General features: G+C 38.3%; 1 protein-coding gene across 3 annotated transcripts in view; it reads left to right on the top strand.

Moving 5' to 3' along the window:
- The window catches only part of COG3 (component of oligomeric golgi complex 3), a 71,989-nt gene that overhangs the window by 25,125 nt on the left and 30,184 nt on the right, over positions 1 to 16,680 (top strand). For all 3 annotated transcript variants that reach the window (XM_074191694.1, XM_074191693.1, XM_074191691.1), the window contains exons 14-16: positions 10,783 to 10,888; positions 12,883 to 13,007; positions 14,993 to 15,082. In XM_074191694.1, the coding sequence (XP_074047795.1) occupies positions 10,783 to 10,888; positions 12,883 to 13,007; positions 14,993 to 15,082 (321 nt within the window). The remainder of the gene's footprint in view (positions 1 to 10,782; positions 10,889 to 12,882; positions 13,008 to 14,992; positions 15,083 to 16,680) is intronic.

The raw sequence follows: 16,680 nt of genomic DNA, 5'->3' as shown, positions 1-16,680 counted from the left end.
TATATGAAATCAGATTATAAAAAAATAATATCAAGCTTTTTGAGTGAACTGAATAGAAATACACTATATTGAATTGTCTTTCTTCCAACATGTTGTTACGCATTTTTTGCTGAGTTTTTCCCATCACTCTAGGGAATGTACATTTCATCCCCAAGCAATTCAGTGATCCATGTGATTCCTGACTCCAAAAATTCTCTGGGCTGCTGTCTAGGTGGCATTGGTGGAGAAACTTTCTTGTGGATTTGTAGAAATCCTCAATTTGCTAATGAAAGAATATGGCCAATTATGCATGACCACAAAGAACATGGATAGCAGTGTAGTGTCACTCATTGTTTAGGGAGAAGGAATGTTTTCTCCAGTCTGTGATCACTTATGTTTATAGACTCCTGTCTATTTCTTTGTCCCCATTCCTGAGCTCCAGTGGCTCCCTCTGGAGCATCAATTATAAGCTCCTGAGACATTAAAAGTCTTTCTTGATATGGCCCCTTCCTATCTCTCCAGTCTATAGAGTAGGTTTTGGATGGTTAGCAAGAGAAGAGAGACAGTACTAAGTCTGCTGAATAGAGTCAAGAGCTCATGTAGAGAAGTAAAATAGGCTAATCAAATTAGATAAAATGTCTCAAGTTTTGCTATACTGTTGTAGATGGAATTTAAATATCTATTCTGAAGAGAATTTGCTTATATTTCTAAAAGCTGTGTAATGCCAGTGCCTCTGTAGTTTTTTCCATTTATATTTATACTTATTTTGTACAAATAATGTTTTTTATATACATTATTAAAATATTCTTGTTTAAGAGTAAACATAATACCCCTCCCCCCAAAATATAGACCTGAATGAGCGATAAAGAAAGTAAAGGGGAGAGAAAAAAAATTAAAACTAAAAATAATAATAATAATAATAAATATGGCCAGGTGGCACAGTGGACAGAGCACTGACCTTGGAGCCAGGAGCACCTGAGCCCAAATCCTTCCCCACAAACACCCACCAATCACCTGGCTGTGTGACCCTATGCAAGCCACCCCAACCCCATTTCCTGGCAAAAACCAAAAAAAAAAAGACCCAAAATAAAATAGTAATAATAATAGTAGGGGAGGCCGGGTGGCAGACAGAGCATTGGCCCTTGAGCCAGGAGCACCCGGGTCCAAATCCGGCCTCGGACACCCAGTAATCACTCAGCTGTGTGGCCCCAGGCAGGCCACCCAGCCCCATTTAACACCACCAGCTCTGTCTCAGGTGGATCACATTCTTTTTTTTTTTTTTTTTTTTTTTTTTTTTAGTTTTTGCAAGGCAAATGGGGTTAAGTGGTAATTATTAAGTGTCTGAGACCGGATTTGAACCCAGGTACTCCTGACTCCAAGGCCGGTGCTTTATCTACTATGCCACCTAGCCGCCCAGGATCACATTCTTTATGATAAGTCTATCACAAAAGTTACTTCCATATTTTTCCACCATTGCCATTGCTTATCGCAACTCCCTCCATTTGTACTTCTCCACTACCATGTACTATATTTTCTCTCTCTTTTCACTCTAACTCTGCTGTAGGGTAGCTGTGTGGCGCAGCAGACAGATCCCTGGCTCTGGGGCCAAGAGGCCCTGAGCCCCTATACCACCCCTTAGGCCCAGAATCCACCTGGCCCTATGGTCCCAGAAAGGCCATCCAATCCCAACCCCTTGCAAATAGTAAAAAAGAAAATGTGTTATATCTGACCACTCTCCCCCCGTGGTCCATCCTCTCCTCCATCACTCACATCCCCCCCTTTCCCCCCCCTTTTATTCTTACTCCAGATGCCTATACCCCATTAAGTATATATCCTGTTTCCTCTCCTAGCCACCTCTGATGAGAGCGAAGATTCCCTCATTCCCCTTTGCCTTCCCGCCTTCCATATCATTGCAATAGCTCATTGTAATAAAGAAAAATCTTATTATATGAAATATCTTGGCCTATTCCCCCTCTCGTTTTTCTTTCTCCCATTACATTTCCCTTTTATCTGTTGACTCCATTTTTACACCATTTTATATCTTCAAATTCAGTTTTCTCATGTGCCTCATCTGTAAAAGTTCCTTCTACCTACTCTATTAAATGAGAAGGTTCATATGAGTATTATCAGTATCATTTTTCTATACAGGAATACATGTAATTCATTAAGTCTCTCATATTTTCCCCTTCTCCACTCTCTATGCTTCACCTGAGTCCTGTATTTGAAGAACAAAACTTCTGTTCAGCTCTGGCCATTCCAACAGGAACATTTGAAATTCCCCTGGTTCATTGAAAGTCCATCTTTTTCCCTGGAAGAGGACATTCATTTTTGCTGGGTAGTTGATTCTTGGTTGCATTCTAAGCTCTTTTGCCTTCCGGAATATTATATTCCAAGCCCTATGAGCTTTTTTGGGGGGGGGGGGTTTACAAGGCAAACAGGATTAAGTGGCTTTCCCAAGGCCACACAGCTAGGTAATTATTAAGTGCCTGAGACTGGATTTGAACCCAGGTACTCCTCACTCCAGGGCCGGTGCTTTATCCACTATGCCACTTATTTGCCCCCCTATGAGCTTTTAATATAGTTGTTACTAAGTCCTGTGTGATCCTGACTGCAGCTCTACAATATTTGAATTGTGTCCTTCTGGTTGCTTTTAATATTTTGTCTTTGACTTGGAAGTTCTGGAACTTGGCTATAATATTCCTGGGGGTTGTTGGTTTTGGATCTCTTTCTCAGGGAGATCAGTGGATTCTCTCCATTTCTATTTTGCCTTCTGCTTCTAGGATATCAGGGCAATTTTCCTGTTAGTAATTCTTTGAAAATGATGTCAAGGCTCTTTTCCTGATCATGACTTTCAGGTATTCCAATTATTTTTAAATTATCTTTTCTAAATCCATTTTCCATATCAGTTGTTTTTTCAATGAGATGTTTCACATTTTCTTATAATTTTTCATTCTTTTGGTTTTGAAATATTGTGTCCTGATTTCTTGTAAAATCAGCAACCTCCCTCAGTTCCATTCTTTGTCTGAAGGATTTGTTTTCCTCAGAGAAATTTCTTATCTCTTTTTCCATCTGGCCAATTCTGCTTTTTAAAGCATTCTTCTCAACTTTTTCAGCTGTTTTATCCATTTGACCCATGTTAGTTTTTAGCATATTATTTTTCTTCAGCATTTTTTTGGATCTTCTTTACTAAGCTGCTGACTTCTTTTTCATGTTTTTCCTGCATCTCTCTCATTTCATTTCCCAATTTTTCCTCTATCTCCCTCACCTGATTTTCAAAGTCTTTTTTTGAGCTCTGTCTTAGCCTGAGCCCTATTTCTGTTTTTCTTGGAGTCCTTAGATGCAGAAGCTTGTACTTCCTCATCTTCAGATTGAGTGTTTTGATCTTTCTTGGGATCACAGACAAAGTATTTCTCAATGGTGTTCCTCTTTTTTCTCTGCTTACTTGTTTTCCCAGCCCGAGCCTGGTTTTGGGGTGCTTCCTGAGCTTTTCAGTATTATTGGGACCTCCCCCCCACAAGGATCTCCATCTCTGAGGCTCTGTCTTCCCTCTTGGTCTGTGAATGACCATAAGCACATCCCTCTGCCACCGGGCTGGGGTTGTGGGGGGCCCTGCTGTTCTATGGGGAGGCCTAGACTGCGATCAGGATCTGAATGTGGTCAGAGTTTCCAGACTCCTGTTCCAGGGGCAGAGGACACTAGTTTGGCAGTCTCTCTCCACTCCCTTCCCTAGGCTCAGCACTCATACCCTGGGGGCTCCTGATTACCAAGGCTCTGCCTTCTTCCCGTTCCTGGATGTGGGTTGCTTGCTGTGTGCTCTGAGGGCTGGACTTTATGTGCTTGCTCTGGCAGAGGTACCCCTGTTGATCCCCCAAGTTGTGCCTGGTGCTCCCCGGGGGCGTAGGTCAGGAAACTGCCCTCGCTGCTGTGAGTCGTGACTCCCAGCACCTGGAGCTGCCTCTGGGAGACTGAAGTTCCTTCGCTCTGGTGGGCCACCCCTCTGACCCCAGGGAGCAGAGCCTTTCCACTCTTTTCCAGGTTACCTTGGGTTGGAGAACTGCCTCACTGGACCCCTCTGTGGGTTCTGTCTCTCGAAAATTTAGTTAGTCCTTAGTTTATAAGTTTTGAGAGAGAGCACCTAAGAGATGATCCTCTCTTGTTACTATCTTGGCTCTGTAGTTTTTGTTTTGTTTTGTTTTTTAGGTTTTTGCAAGGCAAATGGGGTTAAGTGGCTTGCCCAAGGCCACACAGCTAGGTAATTATTAAGTGTCTGAGACCAGATTTGAACCCAGGTACTCCTGACTCCAGGGCCGGTGCTTTATCCACTGCGCCACCTAGCTGCCCCTGCCTCTGTAGTTTTTAAAGGACATTGATTGTATAGACAATAACCTATCAAAATTTTTTCTGAAAATGAACACTTTTTTGAGGAAACATTTTCAAGTGTATTCTTATTTTCATCTTTTTAAAAAAGTTCTTTCAGCTTAGGAAGAAAATGGAAGATAACATATCTATAGTGTAGGAGATGAATAGCTTCCCCTAGTAATTGAGTGTTTCGTATATAGATTTTGAGAAAGAAAGTCAAAGGCTAACAGTAGTGCTTAGATGTGTATTATATTGAATAAAATGAAGGGAATTTATATGCTTTACATGGAGATGGAAGACAGGAAGGCCTCAGTGTTTCCATTCACCTTTCACTTTAGCAGTTACCTCCTTTTCCTTTTCAGACCTATTTTTGCCTATCACTTGGACACTTTGCTACAATATTACAGTGTAATATTGAGTATTGAGCAATGATAGTTTTGTATTGCTGTAGTCAAACACTTAATCTTCTCACTGTATATTCTAATGACTTTTAGATGTCACTGAGGTATTCTACAACATCTAAAATTCATGAGGATTGTATCTTAACTAAATTTGGTGATTCCCATCCTCATAATACAATGCTCTGGGCAGAGCCAAGATGGTGACAGAGAAGAGCCCCCTCTTAGGTGCTCTCTCTCAAAACTCATAAAATAAGGACTTTAAATTTTTGAGAGACAGAACCCACAGAGGGATCCAGTGAGGCAATTCTCCAGCCCAAGGTAACCTGGAAAATAGCAGAAAGGCTCGGCTCCATGGGATTGGAGGGGTAGCCCACCAGAGGGGTGGCCTGCCAGAGCGAAGGAACTTCAGCCTCCTGGAGGCAACCCCAGGGCACCTGGGAGCCGTTACTGACCTACACTCTAGGGAGCACTGGGCACAACTTGGAAGATGGGGGGGAGGGCCTCTGCCAGAACTAGCGTGTGAAGCCCAGCCCTGAGGGCACTCAGTGAGTAAGGGGGCTGTGGCAGCCCAGATCCAGGAGGAAATGGAAGCAGGAGCCCCCAGGCAACTGAGCCTTGAGTACTCAGCCAAGGTAAGGGAGTGGAGAGAGACTTCTGAGGTCTGTCCTCTGTCCCTGGAATAGGACTTTGGGGCTCGGAACACATTCAGATCCTGATCACAGTCTACGTCTCCCATAGAGCAGCCCCCCTCCCCCCAACCTCAGCCCTGTGGCAGAGGGGTGAGCTTGTGGTCATTTACAGACCCAGGAGGGAAGTCAGAGTTTCACACACTGAATTCCTTACGAGGGGGTGTCCCAGTAATACTGAAAAGCTCAGGAAGCACCCCAAGACCAGACACAGGCTGGGAAAATGAGTAAACAGAGAAAAAAGAGGAACACCATTAAGAAATACATTGTCAGGGGTGGCTAGGTGGCACAGTGGATAAAGCACCGGCCCTGGAGTCAGGAGTACCTGGGTTCAAATCCAGGCTCAGACACTTAGTAATTACCTAGCTGTGTGGCCTTGGGCAAGCCACTTAACCCCATCTGCCTTGCAAAAAAACCTAAAAAAAAATACATTGTGATCCCAAGAAGGATCAAAATACTCAGTCTCAAGATGTGGAAGTACAAGCTCCTGCATCTGAAGACTGCAAGAAAAATGGAAATTGGGCTTAGGCTCTGACAGAACTCAGAAAAGATTTTGAAAATCAAATGGGGGAGATACATGAAAAATTGGGAAAGGAAATGAGAGAGATGCAGGAAAAACATGAAAAAGAAGTCAGCAGCTTAGTCAAGGAGATCCAAAAAAATGCTGCAGAAAATAACATGTTAAAAACCAGCATAGGTCAAATGGATAAAACAGTTCAAAAAGTTATTGAGGAGAAGAATGCTTTAAAAAAGGAGAATTGGCCAGATGGAAAAAAGAAATAAGAAAGCTCTCTGGGGAAAACAAATCCTTCAGATCTAGAATGGAGCTAAAGGAAGCTGTTGACTTTACAAGAAGTCAAGACACAATACTTCAAAACCAAAAGAATGAAAAATCAGAAGAAAATGTGAAGCATCTCATTGAAAAAACAAGTGATCTGGAAAACAGATTCAGGAAAGGTAATTTAAAAATTATTGGGATGCCTGAAAGTCATAATCGGGAAAAGAGCCTTGACATCATTTTTATAGAATTCCTACAAGAAAATTGCCCTGATATCCTAGAAGCAGAGGGCAAAATAGAAATTGAGAGAATCCACCAATCTCCCTGAGAAAGAGATCCAAAAACAACAACCCCCAGGAATATTATAACCAAGTTCCAGAACTCCCAAGTCAAAGAGAAAATATCACAAGCAGTCAGAAGGACACAGTTCAAATATCGTGGAGCTGCAGTCAGGATCACACAGGACTTAGCAGCAACTACATTAAAAGCTCATAGGGCTTGGAATATAATATTCCGGAAGGTAAAAGAGCTTGGAATGCAACCTAGAATCAACTACTCAGCAAAACTGAACATCCTCTTCTAGGGGAAAAAGATGGACTTTTAGTGAACCAGGGAAAATTTCAGATGTTTCTGTTAAAATGGCCAGAGCTGAACAGAAAGTTTGATCTTCAAATACAGGACTCAGGTGAAGCATAGAGAGTGGAGGAGAAGGGGAAAATATGAGGGACTTAATGATGTTGAACTGCATGTATTCCTGCATAGAAAAATGATACTGATAATACTCATAAGAAACTTTTCATTTAATAGAGCAGGTAGAAGGAGCTTTTATAGATGAAGCACAGGAAAGGGCTGAATTTGAATATTTACTATATTGTAAAAATGCAGGCACTGGCTAAAAGAGAAATGTAATGGGAGTAAGAGAAAGGAGAGGTAGAATAGGCTAAGATATTTCATATAAGATTTTTTTTTTATTACATTGAGCTATTGCAATGATATGGAAGGGGGGAAGGCAAGGGGGAATAAGGGAATCTTCTCTGTCATCAGAGGTGGCTCGGAGGGGAAACGGCATATATACTCAATGGGGTATAAACATCTGGAGTAAGAAGGGGGGGGTACAGGGGGAAGGGGGGATGTGAGTGATGGAGGAGAGGATGGACCATGGGGGGAGAGTGGTCAGATATAACACTTTTTTTTTTTACTTCTTGCAAGGGACTGGGATTGGAAGGCCTGTCCAGGACCACAGGGCTGGGTAGTTGCTGGGAACTTAGGAATGGTTTGTGGGCTTGGGGTCTCTTGGGGTCTCTTGGCCCCAGTGATCAGTCTGCTGGCCACTCAGCTATCCTACAGCACATTTAAGAAGAGGGGCAGAGTGAAAGGAGAGAAAATATAGTATATGATAGTGGGGAAGTACGAATGGAGGGAGTTGTGATCATCAATGGCAACAGTGGAAAAATATGAAAGTAGCTTTTGTGATGGACTTATCCTAAAGAATGTGATCTACCTGCAACAGAACTGGTGGTGTTGGAACACAGTCTGAAGCACATTTATTATTATTATTATTATTACTATCATTATTATTGTTATTATTTTGGGGGGGGAGGGGTTTGCACGGCAAATGGGGTTGGGTGGCTTGCCCAGGGCCGCACAGCTAAGTGGTTGTTGGGTCTCTGAGGTCAGATTTGAGCCCGGGTACTCCAGGCCCCAGGGCTGGTGCTCTGTCCACTGTGGCACCTAACTGCCCCTATTATTATTATTATTGTTGTTGTTGTTGTTGTTGTTATTATTTTATTTTTTTGGTTTTTGCAGGATAATGGGGTTGTGGTGGCTTGCCCAGGGTCGCGCAACTGGGTGATTGTTGGGTGTCTGGGGCCGGATTTGAGCTTGGGTCCTTCTGACTCCAGGGCTGATGCTCTGTCTACTGCTCCACCTAGCTGCCCATTATTATTATTATTATTATTATTATTATTATTATTATTATTATTATTATTATTACTGTTTTTAATTTTTTCTTTATTGTTCATGAGGGTCTATATTTTTTTTGGGGAGAGGATATTATGTTTACTCTTAAACAATATTTTAGTAATGTATAAAAAACATTTGTACAAAAAAGTAAAAATAAATTTAATAAAAAAAATGCAGTGCTCTGAAAACCACAGCTACTAAGTAAATGTTTGTTGAATTGAATTGCATATTTGGCATAAACTATTTCATGGTTTACTCTTTAGATATTTTCAAAAAATTAGATCAGTATCTTGTGGTGCTTTGAGATTATTAAGAACATTATTTATAATTATATTATACATGTTAAGAGTGTCAGTTAATGTTGATTTTTAATGCAATACCAGACTTGGTGGTGGTAGGGGTAATAAATAGATCAGGTTGAAAGTCTGAGTGAGATTTTCACCCATGTCCAGTGTTCTCTTCCTATTGTGCCATCTGCCTTGTGATTTAATTTGTTGTGCAGTGTTGTTAGTGAATCCAGTGGGAGATGCTATTTATATGAAAAGTACCTTGAAACCAAATTATTTGTTTAGTTGTTTAATCACCTATTCTCTGCTAGTACTGTGTAGACCATGGGATTACAGAGAAAAATTGAAACACTCTCTCCCTTCAGGTAACATTGATTCTATAAGAGACCTTATGTCCACATATAAGCATATATAGAATAAATATAGGGTAGTATCGGGCCATAGTACTGACACTTATGGGATTAAGAAGAATTTTTTAGTCACCTGCCATGAGTGAGGCACTGAGCTTATTGTATTTTTTTCCTTGTGGAAATGTGATAAATTAGTGCTTTCAACTATTTAGTGATCATATGTTTAGTATTTGGGATGGCTATATTGATACAATTTTTGCTTTAGGCATTCTACTTTCAGGAGAATAATTTTGATTTGTGTTTCCTGTGTTATATGTGTTCAGCTATTCAGACTCATTTTATCTTTTGGATTTTTGTAAGGAAATGGGGGTTAAGTAACTTGCTCAAGGTCACATGGTTAAGTAATGTTAAGTTTCTGAGGTCAGATTTGAATATAGGTTCTCCTGGCTCCAGGGCTGGTACTTTATCTACTGCACAACCTAGCTGTCCCCATTCATACTCATTTTAGAGTAAAGTTTGCTTTTTCTTTTTAATCTCAATATTTGCCTCCATTTTTTCCTTCTTTCATTCTCATCTTAACCTCTTTCAGCCTGACTTTTGATGTTATCAATTCCAACAAAATGGCTCTCTCCAAAGTTGGTAATGATCTCTTAATAACCTAATGTAGTGGTTTCTCATACCTCATTCACCTTGACTTCTTTGCTGTCATTGACATTTTTGATCATTCTGGTCCTTGATATTTTTTTCCTCTATGTTTTCAGGATACCATTCTCTCCTGTTTTTTTCTCTTCCCTATCTGACCACTCCTCCTTTCTTCTTTGCCAGATCCTACATATCATACCCTATCATACCTATAATTTGTAGATGTTCCTCGGGATTTTGTTCTGGACCTTCCTCTTCTCCTCTTATACAATTTTACTTGGTGTTCCCATAAACTTCCATGGATTTACTTTCCATAGATAGGGCTAACTCCTTTTTGCCAAAATCTTATGCACTTAATTTGGTTTCCTTCTCATTGCTATAGCTTAGCAGTTCCAGAATTATATAAAATAATAGTGAGAAGAGTAGGCATTTTTATTTTACTGTTTGTTCTGGGAAAACTTATAGTGTGACTCCCTTGTAGCTAGCACTAGCTTTTGGCTCTAGATCAGATTTTACTATCCCTTTCTTTTTCTCCTAGTACTATTGTGAAAATCAACTGTCTCTGAGATCATTGGCCTAAGAATAGATGTGAAATCTGTTGGTCAGGCAGTTTTCTTATGTTCTTTGGTAGTAGATTAGGAGTTTTCTTCCTGTTCCGTTTACTGTATTTAATTAATTATACCATCATTGAATGAAAACACATTTATTACATACTTAATAATGTGTTTCTGTAAACCACATTCAGCATATTTTGTTGGGATCTTTGCTATTAACCTAGTAGTCAGTTATGACCAGGGAATCTGGTCATACTGCAGTTTTTTCTTTTTAGCTGCTAGATAAAGTCATGCATTTCCCCTTATAGTTGATTGAACATCAGTAATTATAAATATGATTATAGCAGTTTAACTTTAAAAGAATAACTATTTTGCATTGGAACTTTTCAAAATTTTCATAATAAAATTACCTTAATAATAGGGAAGAAATCAGATCTTAGACTGACCAGTTATTCAAATATAAGCTTCTGGAGCTTTTGAAATTTTGCCTTGTTTCAAACTTGCATGTTCAGTTTACATACTTAAAATTCAAAACTGTACTTTTTAGTCCTATTAGGCTTATTTAATACAACTTCAAAAGATTGAGTCAGATTATTTGGATTTTGAAATTAAGTAAAGTGTGTGAATATTTTTCTGAGAGAATACTGATGATACCTTGGACAAAATAAGTTGTATAGTCTATTTTACTGTCATGCTATTTATTTAGTAACCAAACATACCATCTCATGTGCTGAGCTTTGTCATAGGCACTATTTTAATGGTATGTTCTTTGGTTTTTCTACAGCAAATTGCACAGAGTTTAAAAGATGAACAAAAGAAGATACCCTCAGAAGCCTCGTTTTCAGATGTTCAACTAGAAGACACACAGTCTAACAGCCTAACTAAATCTGGTATGTCTAGAAACATTTGGCAGCTTCTCTGTCATCAGTAGGATGAGGAAGCTCAGTGGATGAACAGTAGCAGCATGCCATAGGAAGATGTCATGGGAAGAGCCCTGCTATGGACCTCAACATCCTCATTTTTTATTTTAAAAAATTATTTATTTTATTTTTCCTCAGTTACAGTTACATGTAAAAACAGGGTTTATATGTTCATTTTTAAAATTTTGAATTCCAAATTCTCTCTCTCTTCTTCCTACTCTGTCTTCCCTTATTGAGAAAGCAAGTAATTTGGTAAAGGTTAAAAATGTGTAGTCATACAACACATTTCCTTAATAGTCATGTTGTGAAAGAAAACATAGGGGATCCCTTCCCCCAAAAAAAGGATACCTGAAGAGAAAGTAAAAAAAAAGTATGCTTTAATCTTTATTCAGACACCATCAACTCTCTGGGAATGGTTAGCATTCTTTATCATAAGTCCTTCAGTCATAGCATTGCTGAGAAAAGCTAAGTCATTCACAGCTGATCATCCTACAATATTTCAGAGTCCATATTGTTATTGTTCCACTCCATTGTCTAATAAAGATTGGCAGGGGTAGCAGCTGGGCTACTCTGCCCTGAGTCCAGCCCCAGTAACCACACACTCCATGGAGAAGCACATTAGCTCACAAGGAGGTGAATTACTACTCTTGAAGTCACTGCACTAAATCTTCATTTCAGGACACTTTGTTTTTCTATACTTTGTTTTGAAGAGGTGATTCTGTAGGAGTCAGAATTGCACATAAAAATTGCTTACAGCATATGATTTTCTAAACATTCCCTACTTTAGAATTTCCCCAGAACTTTTCTAGACTTACAGTGGTAGCATTTTTCAGCTTGGGAATTGGAAGATGTTATTACAGTGACTTTTAAGAAGAATTATAAAACTTAAAGTTATTGTGATCATTGATATGTGTCTTTGTTCAAAAGTGTCAGAAGCCTTGTTGTGTGTTGTGAATTTTATGGAGTCAGTGCCATTCTACAAGATTAACATTAGGGTCCACACTGCCTGAGGCATCCAATTTTCTCAGTCCCTTCTCTTGGGATCCCTAATTACCTACAAGGCTCAGCTCTCAAAACCTTCTTATCCCCAGTTGTCAGGGTCTTGCTATGTTGTATGTATTTTGTATTTCTTATCTGTGTATATCGGATTGTTGTTCTCTGTAAAATGTCAGGGCAAGGACTAGTTATTTTTTTTCCTTATATCTTCATTGCCTAATATGGTGTGTGGTGATTGTGGGTGTTTGCTAAATACTGTTGAATAAATGCAATAACATTTTAAGAATATATTCTCATAACAGTGTCTCCAAACTTGTCCCTGGTGATTTCCTCTTCTATATTTTCAAAAATTGTTCATTATATTTCTCTATTTTTATGTATCTGGATTTTTTTTAAACAGAGATTAGAAAAAGCTCTTTGTGAGCTTCAGACAAGGTTTAAAGATTGCATTACCACCCACTCCTCCTTGAAAATGAAGTTCTCCCCTGCCCTACTGTCATTCCAGCTTCTTAGTGGTGTCATTGTACCCAGCAAGGAACTAGTGACTTTGATGAGTACTTTGAAAAGAGAATTTTTGAACATTAAAAAGTATCCCTTATTTTGTACGCTTCCCAACCCTATTTTGGATGATGGGACCCATGTTGCTTATGTCTGGTTGCCTTCTTATTCAGCTTTGAAGATACTACTTTTGGGGAGAAAGTTGTTCAGAACAGGACAATATGAGAGCAGTGTATTTATCATGAATCTTGTGTGCTTATTTGAATATTTCCTTTTAATATATGAGTACTGACCTAATTTGGCTTTCCTTGGTACAGGTTGCTGATTAAAAATGAAACTTTGTTGTAATATGTATTCTCTATTATACTGAGAACAAATGAAGCTCCCTTAAGTGCCATATAATGTGATTCTTCTCAGATAGATGTTTCATAGTTAAGAAATTTGAGGACTGTTTTATATTTGGTCTTTAGGCACAGGAGAACCTGTTACTCCTAGACCACAGGCCACAATTTCACCAGCAGATCTTCATGGAATGTGGTATCCCACTGTCCGAAGGACTCTCGTATGTCTCTCCAAGTTATACAGATGTATAGATGTATGTATGGAATTTTTAATCCCTTTCCATTTCGTATTTTATGCCCTTTGAAATTACTGAATTTTGTATTTTGTTTTCAGATTTTAGAGCAATATTTTGTCAATATCATAATATCCTAGGGTTGTGGGGTTAGGAGGACTATTTAATTTTCTTTACAACTTTTTTCAATTTATTGATGAAGAAACCAAAACATATGTTGAGACTTGCCCAAAGTCACATAACTAGATGACAGAATCAGGGTCAGAATTTAAGTCTTTTGAATCCCTGTCCATTATTCTTTGTATAGCTTTCATTCCTTTTCATTTAGAAATTCTTGTAAAAAAAAGAATTATTTTTTAGACTCATGTATCTGATTTGAATAGTTAGAAATAATGCCCTTAATTTGAATCCAAATGGTACTCATCTTGAATCAACATTTTCAATAGTTAGCTCTTAAAATCTTAAAATCCCAAATTAGAATTCAGAAATGAATGGGAGGTTTAGTTATTTTTGCAGGTACCTGACTTAATCATTTTACAAATTGTTTTACAACTGTTTGATGCATTTTTCTTCAAGACAAAAGAACAATAATTTTTTTGTTTTTTAAGGCAATGGGGTTAAGTGACTTGCCCAAGGTCACCCAGCTACGTAATTATTAAGTGTCTGAGGCTGGATTTGAACCCAGGTCCTCCTCATTCCAGGGCTGGTGCTCTATCCATTGCATCACCCAGTTGCCCCAATAATTTCTAAAAATACAAACTATTTTAATAACATTTTTATATTTAAATTTGTAATATGTGTTGAGATCAGCTTCAATCACATTTAAAATAAAAAATACTTAGTTGTTGAACTAATCTTAGAAAAAGTAATTGTTCATGTACATAAGAATAATGTGTGTGAATAGTGAATTGTTTTCTAAATGGCAGTATTCCATGGTATTTCATCGAAATAGCTGAGGGTTTAGAGTCCTAGAAACCAGGAAAATAGAGCATTGTTTCATGGAAGTCAAATGGGAAAAAACTCTCATCTTTGATCTTTTCACCCACAAAACTATTGTTATCTAAGATTGATGGTCCTGGAATCCTGTTAGAAATGTCTTTTTTCCTATTGTCTGGGACTTATTGGAACTAGAATCAGTCTTATCTACTGTGGTGGAGTGACCCAGGGTCTTGCTGAGGATCCTTTTCAATGAGAGGCTTGGCTATTTCCATCTTCCCCCCAGTTTTTGTTTTAGAATGGCAGAGTCAAAAAAGGGATGTGAGGTATGGTTATTGACTAAGTTGGTTATCAGTTATTTTGCATTGCAATCCATGTAATAGCATTTATGTATTCATTTATGGAAATGCAAGATGTCTCCTAACCAGAGGCCTGAGGGTAGCCAGGTGTAGAAATCTTTATTGGAGGAAGGGGTAGAAAATGTTATTTGCAGTAGATCAGAAGAACTGTAGATCTGTAGCTGTTGATCTTGATTTCCTTCCTTCTCACATTACCTGCCACTCCTATCTAGCTGAGTGCTTGCAAGAGGCACCAGGGATGAAAATGCCTTCTTTTGAACTGAGAAAATGGCTCACTGCTTGAATAATTACATAAGTGATTCCTTTAAGTCAGGTTTGATGTGACAGTTGAATCAGTTTCAGGGGTTGTATGCTCTTTGTTAATCGGTAGAAATTGCATTTGTACCACATAATAGCATTTATTTATGCTACAGAATAAAACAGACTGTTAGAGTTGAAAGGTCTTATATGTAGAATTAAATTTCTTCATTGAATGGTAAAGGTAATGGAAGCTCAGAAATGGAGAATAGGTGGCCCAAGATTTCACAGCTAGAATGTAAGCAGAGTGGAAACTTGGCTCAGGATTTTTTGGTCAATTGTATTCGTTTGTCTCATCCTTGTCATTCATTTTAACAATCAAGTGCTGGAGGAAAATTTTTGTTAAACACCATTTTAGGCTTTTTTGTGTTTTAATGTTGTATCAATACTTAATAGACTTTTTTACTCCACCAGAGGGCAGTGTTCCAAGGATTATCCCAGGAAGCATTGTCGGCTTGCATTCAGTCATTACTGGGAGCTTCAGATTCAATCTCCAAAAATAAGGTTTGACAAAAAGCATTAGATGAAAATTTGTGATTCTTAATGGTGTTGTGGAGCATAACTCATTCATGTGTAGAGACAGAAGCTACAAGTCATCTGACTGCAGAATTTAGTCCCTTGTCAGATGGTGCTGCTCATGTGCTTTGTGAGAAGAATGAACATTGCATTGTAGCAATGTAGTATAAAGGCAGTGTAAAAATGTAACTTTGGGATTAAAGAGCAGGATTAAGGGAACCTGCTCCACAAGAGCAATAAGTTTCTGGAATTCTCTTGGCTAAAACAATAGGAATCATTTTTGAAAATTCAATTCTAACTGGAGTTTGATAATGACAGTATACAATAGAAGTAACTGTCTTATCTTTTTTTTGGCAAAGATTTCTCTCATTTTAAAAATGTAATTACTTTGAGTACTAATCATTTGTCTACTTTCTTTGAATGTTATAAATTCCATAGTATTGAAGCTCCTGTTACATCTTCTAGACATTGGGGAAATGGAACTGGAAAAGTTCTGTTCTAGTCTATGTCTATAGTTGTCTTAGGGGACAGCTATTTTAGAAAGCTGAATGGGGAATTTAAACTTTTTTAGAGTTTACTCTTGTTTTTTCTTAGGGGGTTACTTAAGGATTATTTTCCACCATATTGGAGTAGTCTTTATTTTTTTAAGTTAATTTAATTTTATTGGAGAAATCTTTCTTAAACCCAGGGTTCCACCCAGAGAATTTCTCTGCCACCATTGCTTTTCCCTCCTTTGTTTCTTGGATATTTCCAGAGGAAAGAAATGTGTGGTTCTCATTGCCACCATGGCCCATCCCTGTAGATGGCAATTATTTCAATAGTATAGGGTACTATACTGATTTTCTTCCCTCTATGAAGTGTGGTTTTCTTTAATAAACCCTTCCCATGTCTTATTCTCTCTTAATTCAAGACCTGACATTTTTGAGGTTTCTTGTCAGCAAAAAGTAGTATTGTACCTTCCCCCAATTCTTGGACATGTTAGACCAGATCTATTTCTTACATGTATTTTCAGACCACTTTTTATATGGGAACTGGAAACTTTAAAGGTTTAACTTGTCAAAACAAGTATACCTGGAGAGGATAGAGGATAGGTTTTTAGATAGACATGTAAGATTTAAACAATTTCTATCCAGTTGGAACTATTCATACTTTTTCTACCTTAATTGGTAGCATATAAGTGACATTGGCCTCCAATTTGTTTCTACCACTGGCCTATTACCAAAAATTAAAGAAGGACCTGGTACTTTCTGTTTTCCCCTTTCTTTCCAAGCGCGCGCGCACACACACACACACACACACACACACACACACACACACATATATGTCACTCATTGCCATTGTAGCTGTGTTCTGTGTTTCTAATATGAGGAGCTTTAGTGGATGAGCAGACAACCAGTTAGATGAGTGAGCATTAACTTTTTAATTTTCATGGCTGAAATGTCTTATAGCTTTTGATATCTCAACCTTTAAAAAGATGACTTTATAAAGGTAATTTATGATAGTCTTTTTTTTAAAGAAGTTCTTGTATATTATTTTTTGTTCATCAAATAACTCTCAAAATCTACTTAAGAAAGCAAATAGACCAT

The sequence above is a fragment of the Macrotis lagotis genome, chromosome 6 (assembly GCF_037893015.1).
Source record: "Macrotis lagotis isolate mMagLag1 chromosome 6, bilby.v1.9.chrom.fasta, whole genome shotgun sequence".
NCBI classification, from domain to species: Eukaryota; Metazoa; Chordata; class Mammalia; order Peramelemorphia; family Peramelidae; genus Macrotis; species Macrotis lagotis.
Note: the sequence above shows the minus strand (reverse complement) of the source record. Positions and strands in the feature narration are given on the sequence as shown.